This window comes from Takifugu flavidus, chromosome 6, assembly GCF_003711565.1.
Source record: "Takifugu flavidus isolate HTHZ2018 chromosome 6, ASM371156v2, whole genome shotgun sequence".
In the NCBI taxonomy this organism is placed as follows: domain Eukaryota; kingdom Metazoa; phylum Chordata; class Actinopteri; order Tetraodontiformes; family Tetraodontidae; genus Takifugu; species Takifugu flavidus.
The window spans coordinates 13,773,935-13,794,776 of record NC_079525.1 but is presented as its reverse complement, the minus strand read 5'-3'; the positions used below and the strand labels follow the sequence as shown (position 1 = coordinate 13,794,776).

Genomic DNA, 20,842 nt, shown 5'->3' with positions numbered 1-20,842 from the left:
TTATTTAGAAAAGATTTTTTTTCTTGACTTGTAGTGGGCTCCTCCCAACTGGAAGTCTAAAATACAAAGTAATTCAGGAATTCTGTCACTTGGGGAAAACCAACATCCTTGTGAAGGACCTGGATCACTGCTTCACCAGTGAGCAGAAATCCACCGTGTTCCTCCTGGAAAGATGGAAAACACCAGAATTAAACCGACGGGACACCGAACTGGGAAATATGTGTTGGTCTTTATCCAGAGAAACGGCGTCATTTTACCACAGACCGTCAATAATAAACACAATAAATCCATGTTTTATTCCACAAAAAAAGAAAACAGGATCGAAGGGACGAATCTTAGCTGTTTCAGACCCAGAACAGAAGATTTTGCCTGTTTCTCTCCGGCGCTTTTGCGCCGTGAGCGTGCGCGCGTCACCGACCAACCCCCCCGCTGTTGCTAGGCAACGTTTGTTTATCCGGACTAACTTTTGTTTAACCTGCCTCTTGATCGGCATTAATCGACCTGACGCGCACGGAAGACTGACCATGGACGCGGACACGCACGGCCTCCCCCCCGTTGAACTGCGCTCTGTCTTCGGATTTAACGGTGAGGAAACTGCGGGTGGACGCGCGAAGTTTTGCCTTTCAGCGGAACTCTCCAGGTAATTGTGCGTCTCAAACATCCAAATCAGGCTCCGTGCGTTCGGGCCTGAGCGTCCACCCGGACGGGGAGCACCTGATCTACCCTCTGGGATCCACGGTGGTTTTGAGGACCATCAAAGATGGCAGACAGGAGCTCCTGCAGGGACACACCAGCGACGTCTCATGCGTTTCGGTGTCCAGGAGCGGCTCGTTGATCGCCTCTGGACAGGTGGACTGCATGGGCTTTAAGGTAAAACACCCTTAGCCATATCAGACATATCTGGTGCTGCATAAACCGCCATTTCACCCACGTTTAAATGTCAATTTAGGCTGTAATAATTATCTGGGATTATCCACAACGGAGAAGTTCTGCCCAGCTGCTGCTCCATGAGGCAAAGGTGGAAGCGCTGGACTTCTCTCCTGATGAGAAGTACCTGGTGTCACTCGGAGGTCAGGACGACGGCAGGTGAGAGGGTCCGACGTGGAGGAACTGGACCTCATTTCCCCTCTCGCGAACCATCAGATTCGTCTTCTGTCCTCAGAGTCGTCGTCTGGAACGTGGAAACCAGGCAGGCCGTGTGTGGGAGCGCGGCCTCGGGCCGGAGCACCAGTCCCTGCCTCACTGTGCGGTACTCCAACACCAACAGTAACCTCTTTGTGACAGCTGGGAGGTGAGAGGAGGGTGTGTTTGGGATTCTCTATAGAATCTAGCGCTCATGGCTCAGCCTGTGTTCTGTTCTGGGTTGTAGCTCAGCACTGCGCGTGTGGGAGCTGGACCCCCTGAACAGGAAGATCCAGCCCACAGAGTGTCAGACGGGTATTCTGAAGAGGGCCGTGGAGTGTATCGAGGTGCGGCGTATAGAGGCGTTAGCTCCCACAGCCGTGCAGCCGTTGGGGGGGGCACTGATGCTGCAGCGGCTGCGTTTGTTCCTCCACAGATCTCAGAAGACGATGAGTTCGTCTTCTGCGGCACGACCAGCGGAGACATCATGAAGTTCAACCTGAAGACTCGGCGGCTGAGCGACTACGGTCCAAAGCGCTTTTCGGCTAAACACAGCAGGGTGGGTTCTGCTGCACGTTCGTGTAACCTTTGACCTCTGAATGGGGACGCTGATGTCGCCATCTTGTTCTGGCCAGAGCGTCAGCGCTTTGAGGACACTGAAGGGCGGACACCTGCTCGTTGGTTCTGGCTGCGGCAAATTGATGCTGTGCTCTGCGAGCAGCTTCCAAGCTCTAAAGTAGGTTCTGACACAGCATCACAACACTATTAACCACAGCATCATGCTTGATCTACTACGATGTCTAGCTTTTTACACGTGATTGCAAAGGATGATGGGATATATTGCCTGGTTCGAGAGCTACGGTTGCACGCTGCTTTTCACAGTGCGTTAAAGGACACATTGAGTGCACTTAAAAGGGTGCAGCCATCCTCACTTAACGTTCAGACACCCCTACAAAAGGGCACACTCCTAGTTAGTGCACTATACAGGAAGTAGAAATCACATCACGATCTCCTTCGGGTTGTTAATCACAAATAGGGACTACAGATGAAAAATAGCCTCTTGGCTAAGTCTGGCACATTTACAGTCATGTTATTAATGTGTTCTATCCCTGTTTTCAGATAAACTTATTATTATAATAGGTTTGCAGTTTTGCACAGCTTTGAAAAAGAAAGAGTTCTCTGCCCACATCCCCTTTTCCCCTCAGGGAGGCCCAGCTGGAGAAAGCGGTGACCTCCATAGCCCTCAGTGGAGAAGGCCAGCAGTTCTTTGTTGGCACAGACGCTGCTCAGATGTACGGCTTCAGAAGCGAGGACTTCAGAGCTGAGCTCATTTCCAGCAGCCACCGCAGCGCTGTCAAAGACGTGGCCATCTGTTTGTAAGCGTCACTCCTTGTTATACGCTTCAGGTTTAAGAAGTGGGAAATATGCCAAACTTTTTTTGTATCTTCCACCAAACTGCATTGGCAGAGTAACGAATCTTGACGCCCCCCCAAGCCCACCTTAAAGTTGGGTCTGCGTGGGCTCGACTCATGGAGTAATAATACATGGCGCCAGTACCTACATTCTCCCACTAGAGGGCGACACACTCACGCTTCATTAACCCAAAAGAAACTATTTGGTGGAGGTCAGTTATTGTTCATATCTTTCTGTGGATATTTTTTTTCTAGTGGGACATCAGAATTATTTGCAACCTGCTCTGAGGAGGATATCAGGGTGTGGCACATAGACAAACCCAAAGAGCTGCTCCGCATCACGGTACCCAACATGACCTGCAACGCCCTGGACTTCATGAGTGATGGCCACAGCATCATCAGTGGTGCGAATCAGTGGGAGATGTGGTTCAAATCCCAGAGATGCTGCTGCATTGCTATTTTTTTTTGTGAATAAGTGGCTGCTGAAAATAGATTTCGCTCTCTTCCAGCATGGAACGATGGTAAGGTTCGTGTGTTCGCACCGGAGAGCGGTCGCCTCGTCCTCATCATTCACGATGCGCACAACACGGGTGTGACGGCCATCGCTGGCACCAGGAGCTGCAAGAGGATCATTAGTGGTGGAGGAAAAGGGATGGTCAGTGAAATAGGCCCAATGAAAACACATTCATTAGATGGGCTGAAACCGGAATTGTAGCGTGCACGAAGATGAACAAAAGCTCTTGACTCGGGTAGCGATTGGCCCATTTCCCCTTCGGTGTTTCGCAGCGGCTGATTTCAAGTTTTCCTGCCTCGAAGTCCTGCATTCGTGCATTCCTGACGTCGGAATTCTGTGCCCGTTTCAGGTTCGCGTCTGGGAATTGCAGCCGAAAGGTCACCGGCTGCTGGAGACCATGAAGGAGCACAGGGGCGCCGTCACATGTATCAAAATCAAGAGTGATGACAAAGAGTGTGTGTCTGCCAGCTCTGACGGCGCCTGTATCATCTGGGACCTCGTGTGAGTAGCTTGTCTGCATGTCTAAGCATCATCTGCGCGGAGGTTGTGTTCAACATTTGTCTTTTTCGGAATTTTTTCCCCTCTGTAGGCGTTTTGTGAGTCTTAAAATGGTGATCACCACCAGACTGTTTCGGGCTGTGTGTTACCACCCAGACATCTACCAGATCATCACCAGCGGCACTGACAGAAAGGTGGGGGTTTTTTCTATTTTTTTTTCCATTGCATTCTCTGGGAATCCCAGTTTGGTTCTCTTCAAGCATCATTAATCATAATTTGGATTGGCCAACTCGGCGCCACTCTCCCTCTCTGACGCTCGCAGATTGAACTGCCTGTTTCTGGGTTTGCGTCGTTGAACCCGTCTTCACACACCAAGTCGGGCCGCCGCCTCTTTGCCTGCTGAGAGGCGAGGACGTGTTACGCCTCTTAACGCAGCGCTGAGTGAGAGGGCGAGAGAGAGGAGAGAGAGAGAGAGAGAGATTTATGGAAGTGTGAGTGTCGTGGCATTTGTGCCTTCCTGCGGATGTGCCATGCGAGTGCCAGCCAGATCCACCATCTGCTCATTCTGATACACAGGCACTCTGTTTGAGGGGAAAAACAGCTCTCTCTCTCTTTCTCTCTCTCTCTCTCTCTCTCTCTTGCTCTCTCTCTCTCTCCCTGTCTCTCTGTCTTTCTTGATCCCCAGTTTCATCCCAGTATATTATTTTGTGGACCCCTCTGATGATGATACAGTTTTCCACTTGAAAAGCAGCTGCGGGGGAACTGCGAGGGGTGTTTGCTGGAGGAAAGGAAGGCGTTTGGAATGAACAGACCTTCCCATTGATGCGGTCTCACCGTTGCTGGAACAGTCGCTATATCTTTGGGCCTGCGGTGACGCTGATCAGGTCTCCAGTTCCCACTGAACGTCGGTTTAGGGAACGTCGGTTCTTATGGGTCTAATTATCAGCGATCGACCGAAACACCAAGAGGTGGATTTTGCATCGATGCATCTTAATAGAATTAAATCAATAAAAAATACAGCCTTTTATGCTGTCAGGCTCCTGATCCCCTGTGGTCCAGAGACGTGCACGTGCACTGAAATGGTTCACTTCATCTGGGTGCGACTGCCTGCCAGTCTTCGCTGTAAGTGTCCACCTTAAGCGGGAAGTGATCACACAGCCATTGTACAGCCCTGCAGCCCCTCTCAGGGTAATATGGGATATGGGATGGACCAGAAAGCCCTTCCATCTCAATAAGCCAATCAGCCCTAAAAATGGCCCTTGTTTCTGTGTCTCGTTGTGGCCCCGAGTATCATCTGAGTCCGTCTGAGAGTACAGCAGGATTTATTTGTCCATTTGTCCATATTGAGGCTTTTTCTCCCCTCAATCTTTCAGCCGAAACCAGCAGTATTTGATATGTCTGTGATATTACATTTCCCCCCGTTTTAATGCGTTCTGACTTCTGCCTTGTGCAGAGAAATAAAATCTTGTCTGAGAGATCCATCTTAATAATGTTGGACTCCCCACAGCCGGTCCCTGTAATGCTGCGGAGGATTCCATCCTCTTTATTTTACCCCTTCGTCCTCTTATAAAGGACCTTTCCTTCTTTCATACAGGACGATCATACAGGATTTTATCTGCGCTTTTGTTGAACGTTTAAATTTTAGAGTCGAATCAGGTTGGTGATAAAAATAACATCTTCAGCTTGTAGTTCTGTGACGTTTCAACTGTTTTGTGCTATAAATAACTTCAACAATTGACTTTTGTGGGACCTAAATCTTTGACAGCTGCGCAGCTTTTGGAGTGTTTGAATACTGGTTGGATCCATGCGAGCGTTCCGACACCTTTGCCTTCGTGCTCTGTTTGTTCCTCTTCAAACTTAAAGTAATCCATTACTTCCTTTGGCTTCCATTGGTTCCCTGGCTCAGAAGGAGAAGGTTGAGTAGGAGGTAGCAGCTGCTCCTTCTGCGTATAGACTCATTCTTCTTTTTCGTGCTTTTTTCCTTCCTGGTCACTTGTCACTGGGATCCTCTGATACATGTCAACAACTAGGTATCCCACAATGCATTTCACCTCGGCCAGCGACAGCAGCAAACGGCCTATTTCAAAGTACAAACCTGAAGTTAGCAAGTCTGTTCGGCTGCACTGAGTAGGTATCGGCTCTACAGCAGGGGACACAAACGCTATCAGAATCCCAGATCCTAAATAAATGACTTTGTTGTTTTTTTCTTCATGCTGAAGTTGGTCTACTGGGATGCGTATGATGGTTCAGCCATCAGAGAGCTGGAGGGCTTGTTGACCGGGTCCATCAACGCCATGGACATCTCACAGAGCGGCACACACTTTGTGACAGGTACTGGGCTGAGACCAGCTTGCTACTACCATGATTCATTGTTTCATTTGCATTGATTTACTCTCACATGTTATAGATTTGGACTTATGAGCAGAAGATTGATTTATTTTTGCCACCTCAGGAGGAGATGACAAGCTGGTGAAGGTGTGGGACTACATGGAGGGCGCAGTCACTCACGTAGGAATGGCTCACGGTGGCAGCATCACCGGTATCAAGCTGTGCTCCAACAGCAGCACCCTAATCAGCACCAGCGCGGACGGCGCCGTAGTCCTCTGGAGGTTCCCTCACTCCCCTGCCTCTTGATTAAGATTCAATTGACCCCGCACCATGAGACATGTTCTAAAAGATGCGTCCCCTGTTCTAAGATCTCAATTCAATGCAAACATTTACATCAAATAAAACAATTTAACTTGGGTTGAAGATTGAGTTTGGTTGTTTATTTCCGAAGAGACTGGATTGCAGAACTTGTACAGAAACAGACTATTCGTGGCTAATGAATAGCTTTTATCAGTGCGCCATTCAGAGCTGGGGGTCAAAAGTACAAAGGGCTACATGACTGAAAGGCTTTGAAACCACAACCACTGACCTATATAGTCATATTTAGGTCAGTGTTATAAATGGAAATGCACAGATGAAGGCCCAGCATCATGTCAAAGACTGCATTGTTTTTAAAGAAGCATCTTTGGAGCAAAATGAATGGAGCGTTGCACAGATGCTCCCTGCAGATCACACCTGGAGACGTGCGAAAGCTCCATTCATTTTCTGGATGAGATGATGCTCCGTGCTGAAAAATGTTGAAATAATTAGTATCCCGCCAGCAACACCTTCCCTCGAACCCGGGGGGCCGCGTATGCAGAGGAGAACATGGGGGAAAACTCTGGAATATTGGATGGGGCTCGGGTCTTTTCAGTGAACCAGCAGGTGTGTCCGTGCGAAATTCAATCGTTAGTTCTGGCGAGCTGTGAAATGAAGCTTGATTAGAACATGAAGAGGGAGAGAGATGTAGAAAAGGACGGTCAGAATCCGACAGGCTTCCCAAAGGTCCGTTTCACTGTGGGGAAAGCTGAAAAGCTGTCATTTCCTGGGGTTCCGAGTGGAAGGAGAATGAAATGGCTGCATGTGATCCTTTTGATGGAACTGATGGGCTCTTCATCTTTATCTCCCTCTTCATCACTCCCCTCCACTGTCCAAATCAGTGCCTCCATTCCCCGCATTCATTTAACCCCCCCCCCACCCCTTTACCCCATCATCTTTTCCTCCAGTAGGAGGAATATGTTAGCGTGAAGGAACAGGGAAGTGAAGAGGATGTAACCCAGTTTACTCTATTTATCCACCCTTTAAATAACAAAGTACAGTGTTGGTCCTCACTATGGCTGTAACTTCAGTTAAATGTTTGGAACTAAAATGATCTGGCCCCACCTGTCCGTGCATGTGCACAGCTTTATAAACACAGAAATAGAACCCCACAAAATGCAGCTATGTGGGACGAAGGGGAGATTGGAAACGACACCGGATTCTTAGTGCGTAATGCTAGTTTACCAATCTACATCATCTTTGGGGAACATTTGTCTGACATATGTGCATTTGTAAGAACTCTCAACGGGCTCGAAAAGATGCCTCGGCATAGTTTGATGACATTTGTCATAGTCTGAATACTCAAATTAGGGATTTTCCCCAATATCTCTTTAACAGCAATATTTGTGAATCCAGACTTGATCAAGTTTGTTCCCCGACAGCCACCGTAGCTTCTTTTCATAAGCATCCAGGTTATTAGCCGTAGTCGAGCTTAGGTTTGGGCGTGCAATGCCATCATGGAAGAGTCTAAAGAGCGTCAGGTGATGCTGTAATTGGCCCAACAGGGGGCACTTTAAGGCCGCGCTGCGCGCCGGCTTTTGCGCACCACAGCTTCCTTGTTCCCTGTTTATTCAACCAGCTCCGCGCTGGAAAGAGGGAGTCAAATAGTCACGAATCGCTTGAAATGCAAATTCGCCAAAGTCCCCTATGATGGGGCGGGTGTTGCTGTCGCGGGTGTTGCTGTCACGGGTGTTGCTGTCGCTTCCCCCCCCCTCCATGACAGGCGGGGAGGGAGGAGTAGTGGCGGTGGGAGAGAGTCAAAGCGCACGATCCATGGACGAGGAAGTGTGACTGATGAGCAGGGGGGGGTAGACGGCTCCAGCGCACCCAGCAACCCGGACCGGACCACAGCCGAATGGGAATTTCTGGGATGTCGTGGGAGTGGCATCGGTAATTACGCGCCTTGTTTCGGCGCCGAGTCGGTGCCACCTCATCGGCGAGAGGAGCGAGAGAGGAGGAGGGGGAAGAGGAGGAGGAGGAGGAGGAGGAGACAGTCTGGCAGACAGGTGCAACTGTTTCATTTTCTGGCGGACCGCACGGAGCCATGGAGACCCGCAAGGAACACAAGGTAAGGAAAGCGATGAAGCCAAAGACGAGCAAGCGAAAGGAGAAGAAATACAAAAGCGGGAGGTTTGCCAGAAAGAGATCGCTTCGATCTTTGGGGAATTTCATGGGAAGGATCCTGAAAACTTTGAGCACTTTGGCGCACTTTGGAGACGCGGCGACGCCGGACGCGGAGGACGACGACGGCGGCTTCGGGCGAAGCGCGTCGGGGGGGTTCAAGGAGGACAGCTCGCAGATCTCCAGGGAGGGGGTCGCCAAGAAGACCTCCACGCTGTCCTCGTCGCACGGCTCGGTGAAAGAGCGCCTGTCGTGGTGCTTCGGGGACAAAACTCCCGGGGTGCTGGGACTAAAGAACCACGGCAACACCTGCTTCATGAACGCCGTGGTCCAGTGCCTGAGCAACACGGACCTGCTCGCGGAGTACCTCGGTCTGGAGCAGTACCGCCCGGATGTGCACCGCGATCGGATGAACGGGGAGGTGGGAGCCGGCGAGCGGCAGGCGGCCCGGGGAGAGGTGACCGAGCATCTGGCGTCGCTGGTACGAGCGCTGTGGACGCTGGAGTACACGCCACAGCTGTCTGTGGAGTTCAAGGTGAGGACGCCGGGCAACCGCTGATGATGTCACGGCTTTGTTTGGGGGTTTCGGTGCTTTTGCAGCTTTCATTGATACTCCCTGCACTGCAGGTCCCACCCCGTGTTTTGCATTCATCCAGATTCACTACAATTTCCAGATTTCCCACCGGAATCCCTCCCTGTCATAGTATAACTACACTGTATAATTAATATTGTGGTTGCAGCAGCATCTTGACTGCCGCTTGTTGACTGGCTGCTTTGACCCAATTTTATCCCGATTTAAAGTTTCTTTGTGCGCCCTTTGGGTGCAAAAATACAACAAATGTCGGCGTGACATCAGGTAACATCAGTGCATAACTTGAGTTCACCAGAGTGTGAAAGCTGCCTCCCTACTCTGCCTGTCTAGGGGGTTTTGGACTCCCATAAACCTATTTCACATTTTCCTTCAGTCTCGTTCATTCATGTCCTTCGGTTGTAATCCTAATGCTTGATAACTGCTTATTATACTTGTATTTCTGCATAAACAAAAACTTCTCACTTATTTTTGATTCGAAAGTACAGTTGAAAGTGATTGCGAGAGCCTTTTTTTGGGTTATGTACCCAACACTGCCCCCTATTTTGTCTAGTGGTACTGCAACTTCTGGTCCAAATCCATCGACTCTGGGAGGATATGCAGAAACATGATTGAAATGAATGTGGGGCTAGTACGCCCCATACATCTGCATAAATACATACCACTGGGCATAAAGGAGCCAGTACAATAGACGTTGGCTGAGCTGAGAGCCAAAAAAACAGTTTGCATTGTCAGAGAAGGGTCTTCCTGCCGTGTCGTCAGCAGCATTTTAACATGTTAATTTTGACATGGATTTAATTTGTTGCTGTTTGCTACGTACAAGCAATGTTGTACAGTACAGTAGGAATTTGTGATGATCAGTCGCCTATCTTAATTTGGTGTAAAGTGGTTAAATGGTGTGTAGGGATAATTCTGTTCACGCCGTATTTTGCAGGAGTGTTCTCCGTCACAGCACGGGACAGCTCAATTCATGGCCCGCAGACTGTTTAAGTGTCCAGGTAATGGCCCTGCACAGGAGTCCTGATGGACAGCCGCGACGCTTTATTCAGTGGATTTTATTCAGGGCAGGCTACACACAAGGTTCTGGGAGGAGGAAAAAACAGGAGGTCAGGAGGTCAACAGGAAATCTGTGCTTACGGATGCTCTTGTCAGGGCTAAAGGGCTCTACTCGCTTGGAATTTCGCCGCGTAACTTAAGATTATACCTCCCTTCAGTGTCACCTGTGGCTCAGCAGTAGCGTGAGGATTTGTAAGCAGTCCCATTTCATTTTGTCAGAACAAATATTTGAGCATGTTTACACGTCAGATGAGTACTTGATTGAGTGTGGTTCAATGGTCGCCCTCATTTCCGTGTGTAAAGGTGCCCAGGTTGGGTTTTGTTAAACATTAATCCAGTGGAATAGTAGTGTGATTGTGTCCAATGTGTGAACGCACAGCTCCTCTGTTGCTTATTTCTTTTCTTTTTTTATCATCGCGGTCTGAGCTGTTGGCTTTGTGGTTACTGATTAAGGAAAGTTGTCTCTCCCTTGACTCATCCGGCACAACATTCCAGCAGTTCAGGTGGTTTGTCTGCATTCCTGGGTTGTCACGCCGAGTGCAGGGGAGCGAGGAATTCTCGTCTGTTTCAAACAAAACACTGTTTGACAATAAAGTGGACCGGCTGCATTTCGATGCGTATCGACGAGACGTAACTCAATAACATCTGCGTTCGCTTGGCTCTTTGCAAGTGTTAGTGAGAGCAAGCATTTTAAATATGACGTTATGAGAGCACTGCTTCAATTATTAAGTTGCACCAAGTCTCAATTACAGTGTTTCAGGACTGTACTGAGAAAATAAATGAATAAAATTAAGATTTTGAGAGTAAAATAGGTAGAATTGTGCAGGAAAAAAGTCGCAAATATTAAGTTACGTTCAAAATATTGAAAGAAGTCGCAAAAAATGTCTTCTTTTTGCAAAAAAAACCCCTGAAATGTTGCCATAAAAGGGGCCCTTGTGGAAGTTGTCTTTGATGGTACGGGTATACAGGTACAAAATATATCCGTGGAGACTCGGAGCTGTTTCGTACTGCACTTAGTTTAGGGTTAGGTTATTTTCAAGGGCAGACCTTAAAGTCTTGTCATGCACAGCTTCACTAACTTGAGCCTCTGTAGACTTTTAAAATACAAAGCAGCCCAGTGTGCAGTTGATGTTGCGATGTGTAATCCTTCCTCTGTTTTGCTTTTGTACCTTTCATCATTGCAGGCTGCAGCACAAACACCATGTCCTTCGCTCCCCTTTCCGCTCATCAAGGCAGTGATTTGTGTCTGTCTGCTCAACACAGTGTGAAGCGGGAGAGAGGATGTTTACTGTACTGAGTGCATTCATGCTGGAAAAGTAGGATGCCCCCCCCCGCTGAGAAGCCTCCGTTCGCGTACAGTCAGAAACAGCAGAACAACACAAAGCGGCTGTGTGAGGCACTGTCCTAAACACACTGTGGACCTGTTCTGACACCCATCAGTCTGTGAAGGGAGCAAATCTGAGAAGGGAAAAGTGACAAAAGCCTGCACAGAAGTAGAATTGCAAACCGTGAGCTCGTCACGAGCTCTTACAGCACATTTTGAAATGCTTTTTTGTGTTTGTATCAGTTATGAGAGGCAGTTCAGACCCTGTCAGGAGAGATCACAGAAACGCAAGTCAAATAGGAAGCTGGGACTCGGATCCTCGGTGAGAGCTGTTTTCTCACTTAACTCCAGTAAACCTTCAAAATACCACGTCTCTTTTCTCTTATGGGCTGTTTATTCCTAATCAGGGACCCTAACCCACAGGACAGACACTCAGAGTCTCTAACAACTCTTCTTTGAAAAGCCTGAAAGGAAAACGAACCCAAAATCTTCTTACAATGAGGTGACATGGAAAAACTAATCAAATGTATGTGCAAAAGAAGGTCTGCGTTAATATGACAGCTGTCTAAATGCCTGTTAAGTCAAAGACAATTTGTACAGTTAACAAAAAAGTAATAATGTAATAATGTAGTATTCGGACTGTGAGACTCGTTCCCACGCTTATTTCAGCTTTTCCCTCATAAAGTAGGCAATTTTTTATGATGAAGCAGAAGGTTTTATTGGATCTTTAAGGCACACAGTAGATAAATTAATCAGCACATTTTATAGTAGGCCCCGACGTCTCTAGGAATTGCAGATTTGGAACACGTTTGGAAGTCGGTGTTTCAAATGCTTAATCTTATGAAGGTTGCTCACAGGTACACTGACTTAAAGTAGCACAACTGAGTGAGTAGTCTGCACTCCTTTACTGCCCTGATAAAACAGAAATAAACACCAGCAGAATTGTTCTGTTCTGCTTGTTCTTGTTTTGTTATGTATAGTTTATCAGGCGGCAGCTAACCTGTTACATGGCGTGACCTTTACCAAGGAGACAAGGGCAATAAACCAATCTTTATAATGGTAATCACCAAATCATACAATGCTGATTACAAACACAGCTTCCTGGACTAGTGTGTCGGGTCTGTATTGTACTTAATTTACAGCTCAGGCGTATTGGTTTCTGTTTCAGCAAATCACCAGTAGTTCTTTCCTTCTCGGCCTGTAAACCATCTCGTGGCAGTTATTCCCAATGCATCACGCTGCTTCTCGTCACGAGGAGTTTCGAATTTCCTATTTTTTAAATGTAATTTTAATGACGTAACATCAGAGGCAAAAACTCATATTGACGGATGTTGCTGATGTTATAAAAAAATTATATTAACAGAGCCCAGGAAGAAACCAAATAGGAAGTGAAAGAGGAAGACAGGCTTTGGTTGTGTGTTTCTGTGAAATAGTAGAAAGATCGATTGGGGGGGGGCTGTAAGCACTGGGTGCCCAGAGATCAGAGCACTCTGGACAGCAGAGGAGAACCAGCAACAGCCTGCTGAAAAATGAAACGACTATTTTGACAGATTCGATTCCGCCGTGTTCCTGCGAGGGGGAAGGCAACACGTGTGGAACGGGTGCAGGCGCTGCTCCATAAGGTACGGCGCTGCCATCATATTTCAGGAGCGTTTTCTCTCGACTGCCTGAGGAATCCATCCAGGCCTGTTAGACAGGCCCGGCAAGGACGAGGTGCGCTGGTGCGGCCTCACAAGGAGACACGGGACGGATTTACCGGATGCACACGTCCACAAACCTCCTGCCCTGACATCACTTCGTCCCGCCGTTGTTTACACAGCGGGACGATGAATGTGGGCGTGGCCGTGTGAGGGATGAGGGGGGTTGGTGGGGGGGTTGGTGGGTCTGGCTGACCTCAGAGGTCGGAGACTCTTTACCGGGCTCGTCTGTTTATGGCTGCTGGTTTTGGGGGCTTTGTTGTCTAATATAATGTAATAAACACAGAAAGAAATAAGAATGCTATTTAGAAATGACAGGAAGGTTCCTCCAGGGTAGAAGAGAACCAACCGTGCTGTTTCAGGACGGGTCTAATGTGGATGGAGGGTTGTTTTTTTGTTTTTAGGTGAGTTCAAAAAAGCTCCGCGGAGCTTTGAGTAGAGTTTCTTCTCCTCGACTGACTCTCAAGTGGTGGCTCAGGCCACTACCAGAGTAATCCGCTTTTTGTCTCCCCTGCCTTTGTGGGCAATTAGTCTTTCATTTCAATTTAAAAGAACATGGTGCTTGGGAATATGCTCTGTGCAAGAGCAGGCACCCAAACAGATGGGAGAGGGAAAAAAACAGCAGAAATGAGAACAGAGAAGAAGCCTTTCACCCAACTACACTGGCTCTTAAATATCTGGATAAAACGTCTGTTCCTGGAACCTCAGGAGATTCGATCTTCCCTGACCAAAGTCTCCGACCTTCTTTAGCCTGTCGGGGTCGTGGCTGGTTAACAGTCATTGTCAGGAAAGGTCGGGTGATCCAAATTTAAAAGCTTTTTAAATACCCAGGCTCCTCCAATCTTGTTCCACCAATCAGCAGCCCTGGGTTCCTCTCAGCAGCTGCCCAGAACTCTGGAAATGAAAATCATTGATGCCCACAAAGCCAGAGAAGGTTAGAAGAAGATGGCCAACAGTTTCCAGGTTCCCATTTCCTGAGTTGCCAATGTTATTAAGAAATAGTAAACAGGAGCAGTGGAAGTCAAGATAAAATCTGGAAGATCAAGAAAAATATCAAAGAGCTGCTTTTAGGCTCGTCAGAGGAGGAAGTCACAGACCTCTAAGATCTGGCAGACTGTGGAGTTGTGGTTCACCTGTTCAGCAGCACCTGCACTAATGTGGCCTCCTTCATGTGAAAATTGCTCCTGTTTTTACCAGGAAAGAAATCCTTGAAAAGAAACACCTGAGTGTTGAGGATGGGGGGTGGTTTCATCAATGCTTTGGGGAGGGTTTTAGCCTAAAAGGTCAGTTCACAGGTGGAGAAATAACCACGGAGTCTGGAAGCAAACGTAAGAGACTCTGTAGAAGGGCTGGCTGTGATAATAGCTATTGAAAATGTGTGGAGAGACCTCAGAAAAGCAGTGATGGGCCAGAAGCCTCGTAGAACTGGAAGAACAGAGGAAAATCCCTCAATCAAGAACTGGGAAAAAAGCCTTTACAAGCCGTAACCGTGGCCAAAAGGGGCGCCAACACTGTAGCTACTGACTCGGCAGGATGACGACGAAGATCCTAAAATCTGTCGTCTGTTGGAGACGTCTCGTCTCCCACCTGCTAAACAAACTTCCGCGTTCCACTGCAGATGTAGCTTCACCCTTCAGATGCCGCCGGGCTCCTTTGATGCTTTCGTCTCGTTGCTTTTACAGCCTTTTAAATCTGCTGCAGCCGCTAGGTTGCCCTTTTTTGACATGGAGGGGAACAAATGGAGCTCACCGGCTCTCGGGTGTGTTAAAACCCCGCCAGCTTCCATCCGCTCCTTCCCCATCTGTCCCTCATCCTTCCATCTCCTGTCAGTGCTTCCCCATAGCGATGAAGCTCATTAGCGGGCTCTTTCCACCAAGTTACCAGGGGGTTGGGCAGTGGGGAAGGGGACGGTGGGGGGGGATCCCTCCTGTGTTTATATTTAGATACTGCAGGTATGATATAGTGGTTTTTAATGAGGTGTGGAGCCGAGCTGGTCGCCTGCTGTTAGTGTTGATGTCCATGTCGTCCTGTATTGGGGGGTTGCTCACGAATGTGTCTGAATAAATGCTTCAGCCGCCACAAACCTCGGACTTCTTGTCGCCACCAGGTTGCGATCAATTAAGAAATCAGGCATTTTGAGAGTATGAATTTTTTACCACTGACCCATAAAAATAGACTGGATAAAAAGGAAACTGTATCCGTAGCATAAAAAAAAGGGATCTCATCTTCTTGGGCTGAAAGAAATGATAACATTTCTCTTTTTTACAGGGCTGTAAGTTTAAACCTCTTGAATGGGTTCCATAATATTATCAGAGCCAACAGAAATCTGACAGCTGTTCTTAAATGAGTTCACATGAGGCCAAGAAAGAACAAGCGAGCGCTCCGAGCAGAAGCAGAAGATGAGTTCTTCTGATCGCCGCGGCCTCGTTTTGTCGTATCGACGTTAGTATTTAATGACTTTTGAAAACACCCAAAGATGAATGTTGATTTCTCCCCTCTCCTCAGAGCACGGTGGCGAAGTACGCCTCTCAGTTTCGGGGGAACTCTCAACACGACGCCCTGGAGTTCCTGCTGTGGCTTTTGGACAGAGTTCACGAAGATGTCAACGAGAGCCCGAACAACAACAACACAAGCAGCAGCAGCAAGACCAAAGCTAATGCCAAGGTGAGTCCGAAGAGCCTCGCCGTCCTCACACACACCCCAGAATCACTCTGAAGCTTTCATGTTTTGGAGCTAATCTGCCATTATCTTATCTCTTTCTTCATGGCTGGGTTAGACCCTGAAACTCAAGCGTTACAAATGAAAAGAATCACTTATTTTGCGTCATTTCTAATGTGTGTCGCACCACAATGATTCACTCAGACAGTTTGTAGCAATGGAACTTCTCTTCCATTAGTCTGATATTGTGTGTTAGCGAGTGTGTAACATTCCTATCACGTAAAAAGACCTTCAACGTGTTTTATAACATGTACAGCGCCAGCTGGGATTTTTCGCCGGTGCAGACGGGTCACGACCTCCAGGCCTTTGGTGGGATGAATGGTGTAACGGGCTGACACCTGCTGCCGCGTCGGTGCTAATAGAGCCAGACGTTAGAGCCTATGACCACTGGGCCTATAAACACTCACACCTCATGTTGTTACTCTGGGGGCGAGGACATATGGTGCCCCTTTTCTATCAAACAGGAGAATACATAAAAGTACAAACATGATACAACGTTGGATATCAAAAAGCGTCACAAACATCCCATATGGTTGAATATATTGTGATGTGAAATAGTGTCGCAGTGTTGATGTTTTGGACGAAGGTATATTTCATTTGAAGCTGCCTGGAGGTATGAACGCGCATTCCTAGACTGGCAGTGGTGTATCTCCCCCTACACACACGCGCACACACACACACACTGCTTATATAGACTGCAGCGCCCCCTGCAGCCCTGATCAGTGTTTCCTCTGTTGGCAAAAATAATTCATGCTGGAGGACAGTTCAAAATTCAAAAGTCTTTTATGTGGAACATATTTTTCTGCATGAGAACGTGGAAATAACCTTTAAAAAGCCTTTAACTGGGGTTTGACATTTAAAAAACATAACACAAATCACTAAAAGTCAACATCTTCCCACATTTTGAGCAGGTGGATGGAGGGTTGGATGGTTTCCTGACTGGCCAGTATGGGCTGCCAGTCACATCCCAGTCTCCCATGGCAACAATCTCCTTATTCATTGGCGTTATTTCTTCTGTGCGGTTGTCACGCAGCGCAGCCGAATGAACAGATGTGGTGCTAGCGGCTGCATTTTCTCTGAAAGGATGAAAAATTGAGGTTTAACCTGCTGTTTTTGTGCAGTTTAGTGGGACCGTTTTAAATTTATTCCGCTTAAATGTTTGGTCTGCCGTCACTTGAACACGTGCGTGAAGGACAGACGTGAAAGCTGAGCTGTCGGCGACCAGAGTGGCCGACTTTGATTACCTTGTCCGTCGCCGGAACCTCGAACAACTGCGGCAGATAAGGTGACGCGGGTCAAGCAGAACAGTGACGACACATTTTCAGCTCAGCAGAAGACAAAGGCGCGTTTATACCGTCTGTGAGGTTGTTTTCCTTGTGTTCCATTCTAAATTATTCTTTGAAGTGTTTGAAGGTCCACATTTAACCTTTGATAGGCACATTCATGGTCAGGAGAATAAAACCGCAGAGGTTTTTTTTTTTTTTTTTGACCCAAACTTTGCTTTGAAGCTCTTTAGGTTGGTCCGTGCAGCCGTCATTGTTCTTTCCCGGTACCGCCTTTGATGTTGGCGGAGGGGACGGTCGAGGCTGAAGAGGGACGGATAAGGGAGCGATGCTGAGTTGAGTTTCCCGCGTCACGAGAGTGGCGACTCCCCGGTTGAATCACAATGGGAGTTTGTTCTAAAATGCTCTGGAGGAGATTATGTTCAGAACTCAGCGATTGTCTCCAGAGACCACCCAGGCCCGTCCTCATGTCCCCCGTTGGGGGGGGGGTGTTTGCGAAGGACACCTGCTGCATGAAGAGCGCGGCTCCGTCCGGCGCCTTCATTCAACTGACGTTACGTAAGACCAGGCTGAACACACACGAAGGCGGCTCAGGAGTTAATCCCTCCCCGACCCGACGCAATCTCGCTAAACTGGCTGGGTTTCCTTCTCGCCTCGCTGGCACCGCTTCGGCGGCATTCCTCAGGGGAGAGCGAGGAGCTTGGCGTTCTGTTCCATCTCCCCCGTCCCAAACGGGCGCTCGGGCCCCTTTATTTCAGTCTGCGACGTTGACCGGCGTCTCCGCTCACCTGGCGGCGGCTGGTTTAACCTTTTGCCTCAGGCCCTCGCAGGTCGCCGGCCACGAGGGTTACCAAGGCAACAGCGCCCAAGGCATTATTTATGCACTACTGTATTTCAGCTGCTGATTGTGGTCAATGCCGCTGCTGCAGGGGATCTGAGAGTGGAGGGGTATAAAGACTCCTGGTCTTTATATCCAGGTCAGCAGATGCAGTAACACAAGCAAGGCCTCTTACGGGGGGGGGGGGGGATTTCAGAAAGAGCCTCATCTTTCCTTACTTGGCGTTTTAACTAAAAGTTGCTCAGCGTTGTTGTCGTGGTTTCTAACAAGGGTGAAGCTTTTTTTCAGACGCATCACAGCAGCTGATCGATGAATTACACAGACGCCGTTTTGGGCCAGATTACGTGCATTTCCGTCTTTTATCAGCGTAAAACAGGGCAGGGAGGATGAGGTCAGCTTATCCGACTGTGCTGTCCTTAGCAGCTAATAGGATTGACGCAGCAGGGGGTTGAATCACCTCTGCCTTTTCAGTTTTCAGCATTTATTTTAGTCTTTCTGTCGACTGCTGCATCCATGATTCAGAGAGACTCTTTCACGTATCAGCTCCTGAAGGTTCAATCACTAAGTACCTTTGCTTTGCCTATTTCTGATGGAGATTTGGTGCCTTCCACCAGGCTCTGTTCATCGATGCGAACCACAGTTTATTGATTTTCTTTCCCTTTTATCAGCATTTCTCTCTTTCACCTCCAAATATGAAGCCGCCTCCACACCATATGTTAGCATCGGCGCCAAAGCTTCTTCTTTCTTGTAACTTCAGGTCAAACATGATGTATTTATGTGCAATAAATGCAGCTTTTTTTCAACCACAGTTAAGATGCAGTAGGTGGAAAATAAAGTGTAGTTTTTGAGCACAGCAAGAGGGGAAGAAAAAGATCAAATAACAAATAAACCGAGCTCTTATCTCATCTTTGGGGGTCTGAGTGTGCTCATTAATTCTGTATGTTATACTGTTGTGCTCAAAAGTGAAGTTATACATGTTTTTTATTTAACTTTTTATCAAGTCAGGACTTTAATAGACATTATTATTTTCCAGCAAACGTCTCCACCTCTCTCCAGTCCCGCCCACTTCCCCCTGGCTGACCTCTGACCTCATTTTTCATTATTATTTTGGAAAACAATTTGAATATTGATGAGTTTCAGCACCTTGTGGATTTCCTTTACATTTTCCTGTGCCAAATTCTTTTTAGGAGCAATTCAAGATTACAAAAGATTACGGGATTACAAAAGAAAATGCAGATTTTGGGACACAACACGCACACAACACGCACACAACACGCACACAACACGCACCTCCACAGCTGGGGAGTTGCTGTCCCACACGAGTTGCTGCCTGCAGCAGATTTCTGTTTGCTATAAAAGCATCTTAATGGATCCACCTCTGAAATATTAACTGTGTTTTTTTCCAAAGCAACATTTAATCAAATGCGTTCATTTTTAAAAATGCCGCCTTTTGAATAGTTGAAGAGCTGAAGGATTCAATTTGGTCTCCGATTCAGGCTAAACGACACGTACAGTGAAAGTGAGATTTTTGTAGGTTATTTGGAGCGTTCTGAGTTCTAAAGAGGGTTTTTTTTTTTTGTTTCGTTTTTTTAATCTGGCCCTTCTGAAGTTCATTCAAATGAGCTTTTGATCATTTTTACCAGGAGAAAATGGTCCTTGGGGACAGAAGAAGATGAAATTAACTGTTATTTTTTCCCCGCCGTGTTGCCGTCAGTGCGCTCGCTGTGTTGTTTTGACCGAGTCTGAGTGTGTGATTGAATGTTGTGGGCGTCCTGTGACGGACCAGGGGGGGGCCCCCTTCCTTTGTGGGACAAGGCGATGTCCAAAAGTCCAACGCTGTCCTGGTTCCTGTGCCCCACGTTTAGCAGCAACCTCTGCTTTATATTAGCAGAAAATGCCCAATCTGAGATCCTTCGGTGGAAAATGTGGGTTTATTTTTATTTATTTGGAGTGTTGAGAGTTGCTGTCGGTCTGCAGGGACGTTGTTCGGCGAAACTTCCCACCACGCCCTTTCAAAGTTTCTCTTCCATATATGGTCGTGGCTTCCTGCCGCCTGCAGGCTGTGCAACATTATCAGCTGCTGCAATGCAGCCTGACCTGTTTCTGTCACCCGCTCCTCAGTGTTTGGGACGGCTCTCCTTGGCCTTGCCTGAAAAGAAAATATTTATATCTCCCTCCAGTTGGTCTCCTGTGAAGACCCGGTTTCGTTCACGGCCCGCCATCAAAACAAGAATAAAAGGGCAAGTGAAAGCGAAGGTTGTGTTCACTTTGTGGTCTATTTGCAGCGGGACAAACAGAATAGACCACTGTTGCTAGCAAAGCTAGTATGCTAATGTGCCGTTTTATACAATGGGTCAAATTTTCCTGCGGCTTAAATCAAAATAAATATCGTGTCATGTGATCGTGATTCCATTATTTGGGTCGTCTGCGGCCATATTTTCTGCTCTCATCTTTATTCTCACCGTGCTCGTGAACATGTTTCGCGGCCACCTGGGCCGGGTTTGGTACAAACCTCCGCTTGTCCGATCTGTAAGTGCTTCCTCTGCTGCCTGGTCCTGCGGGAAGACCCGGCGACTCGAGACGTCTCTTTGAGACGACCGTCTTCGTAGCGACGCCCGCTATGTTAGCGTTCATTTGGCTCGGGTTTTAAGTCAAAGAGTCCCACACGTGCACAACTTCCTTCTTTCTTTTGAAAGTCCCGCTTCCTCCACGAACCCGACCGACCCCCTGGCTGGATCTTCGTTAGCTCAACGGGCCGCGTCAACATTTGCGTGCCGATTAGCGCCTTTGTTGTGCGCGTGAGCGGGAACGGTGGCGGTTGGAGCTGCTGACGCGTCAGATTTGGCTGCTAGCTTCTTTGCCAGGAGCTCTTGTCTGAAGCTGCTTTATTCCAGCGCTGCTTTTGTTTTGGCCTGGCTGCATCTCCATGGCAACAGCCAGAGAGCCGCTGCTCCTGCTGCACTCGGCGTGAAATCCTCCACGGGT

At 47.9% G+C, this 20,842-nt stretch overlaps 2 protein-coding genes and 1 long non-coding RNA gene across 4 annotated transcripts in view; 2 read left to right on the top strand and 1 right to left on the bottom strand.

The window, feature by feature from the left end:
- Positions 1–28: 28 nt before the first annotated feature.
- On the bottom strand, positions 29–652 carry LOC130528074 (uncharacterized). Its single transcript, XR_008951205.1, has 2 exons — positions 524–652; positions 29–164 (listed from the first exon to the last, which is right to left on the bottom strand). It is a non-coding gene; the product is annotated as an uncharacterized LOC130528074 (long non-coding RNA).
- On the top strand, positions 164–6,297 carry cfap52 (cilia and flagella associated protein 52). Of its 2 annotated transcripts, XM_057037018.1 has the most exons (14): positions 164–585; positions 671–870; positions 950–1,086; positions 1,163–1,291; positions 1,370–1,469; positions 1,559–1,681; positions 1,758–1,858; positions 2,328–2,498; positions 2,790–2,938; positions 3,044–3,189; positions 3,398–3,549; positions 3,638–3,740; positions 5,766–5,877; positions 5,999–6,297. In XM_057037018.1, the coding sequence occupies exons 1-14, from the start codon at positions 219–221 to the stop codon at positions 6,178–6,180; spliced, it is 2,172 nt and encodes a 723-aa protein (XP_056892998.1). In that variant the 5' UTR covers positions 164–218; the 3' UTR covers positions 6,181–6,297. The 2 variants fall into 2 exon arrangements, with proteins under 2 accessions (XP_056892998.1, XP_056893000.1); XM_057037020.1 differs by having other exon boundaries at positions 190–870.
- Positions 6,298–8,045: 1,748 nt separating this feature from the next.
- Positions 8,046–20,842, top strand: part of usp43a (ubiquitin specific peptidase 43a) — a 40,550-nt gene continuing 27,753 nt past the window's right edge. Inside the window, exons 1-2 of the mRNA XM_057034592.1 lie at positions 8,046–8,887; positions 15,524–15,682. Of these exons, the coding sequence (XP_056890572.1) occupies positions 8,276–8,887; positions 15,524–15,682 (771 nt within the window). The 5' untranslated portion in view covers positions 8,046–8,275. The remainder of the gene's footprint in view (positions 8,888–15,523; positions 15,683–20,842) is intronic.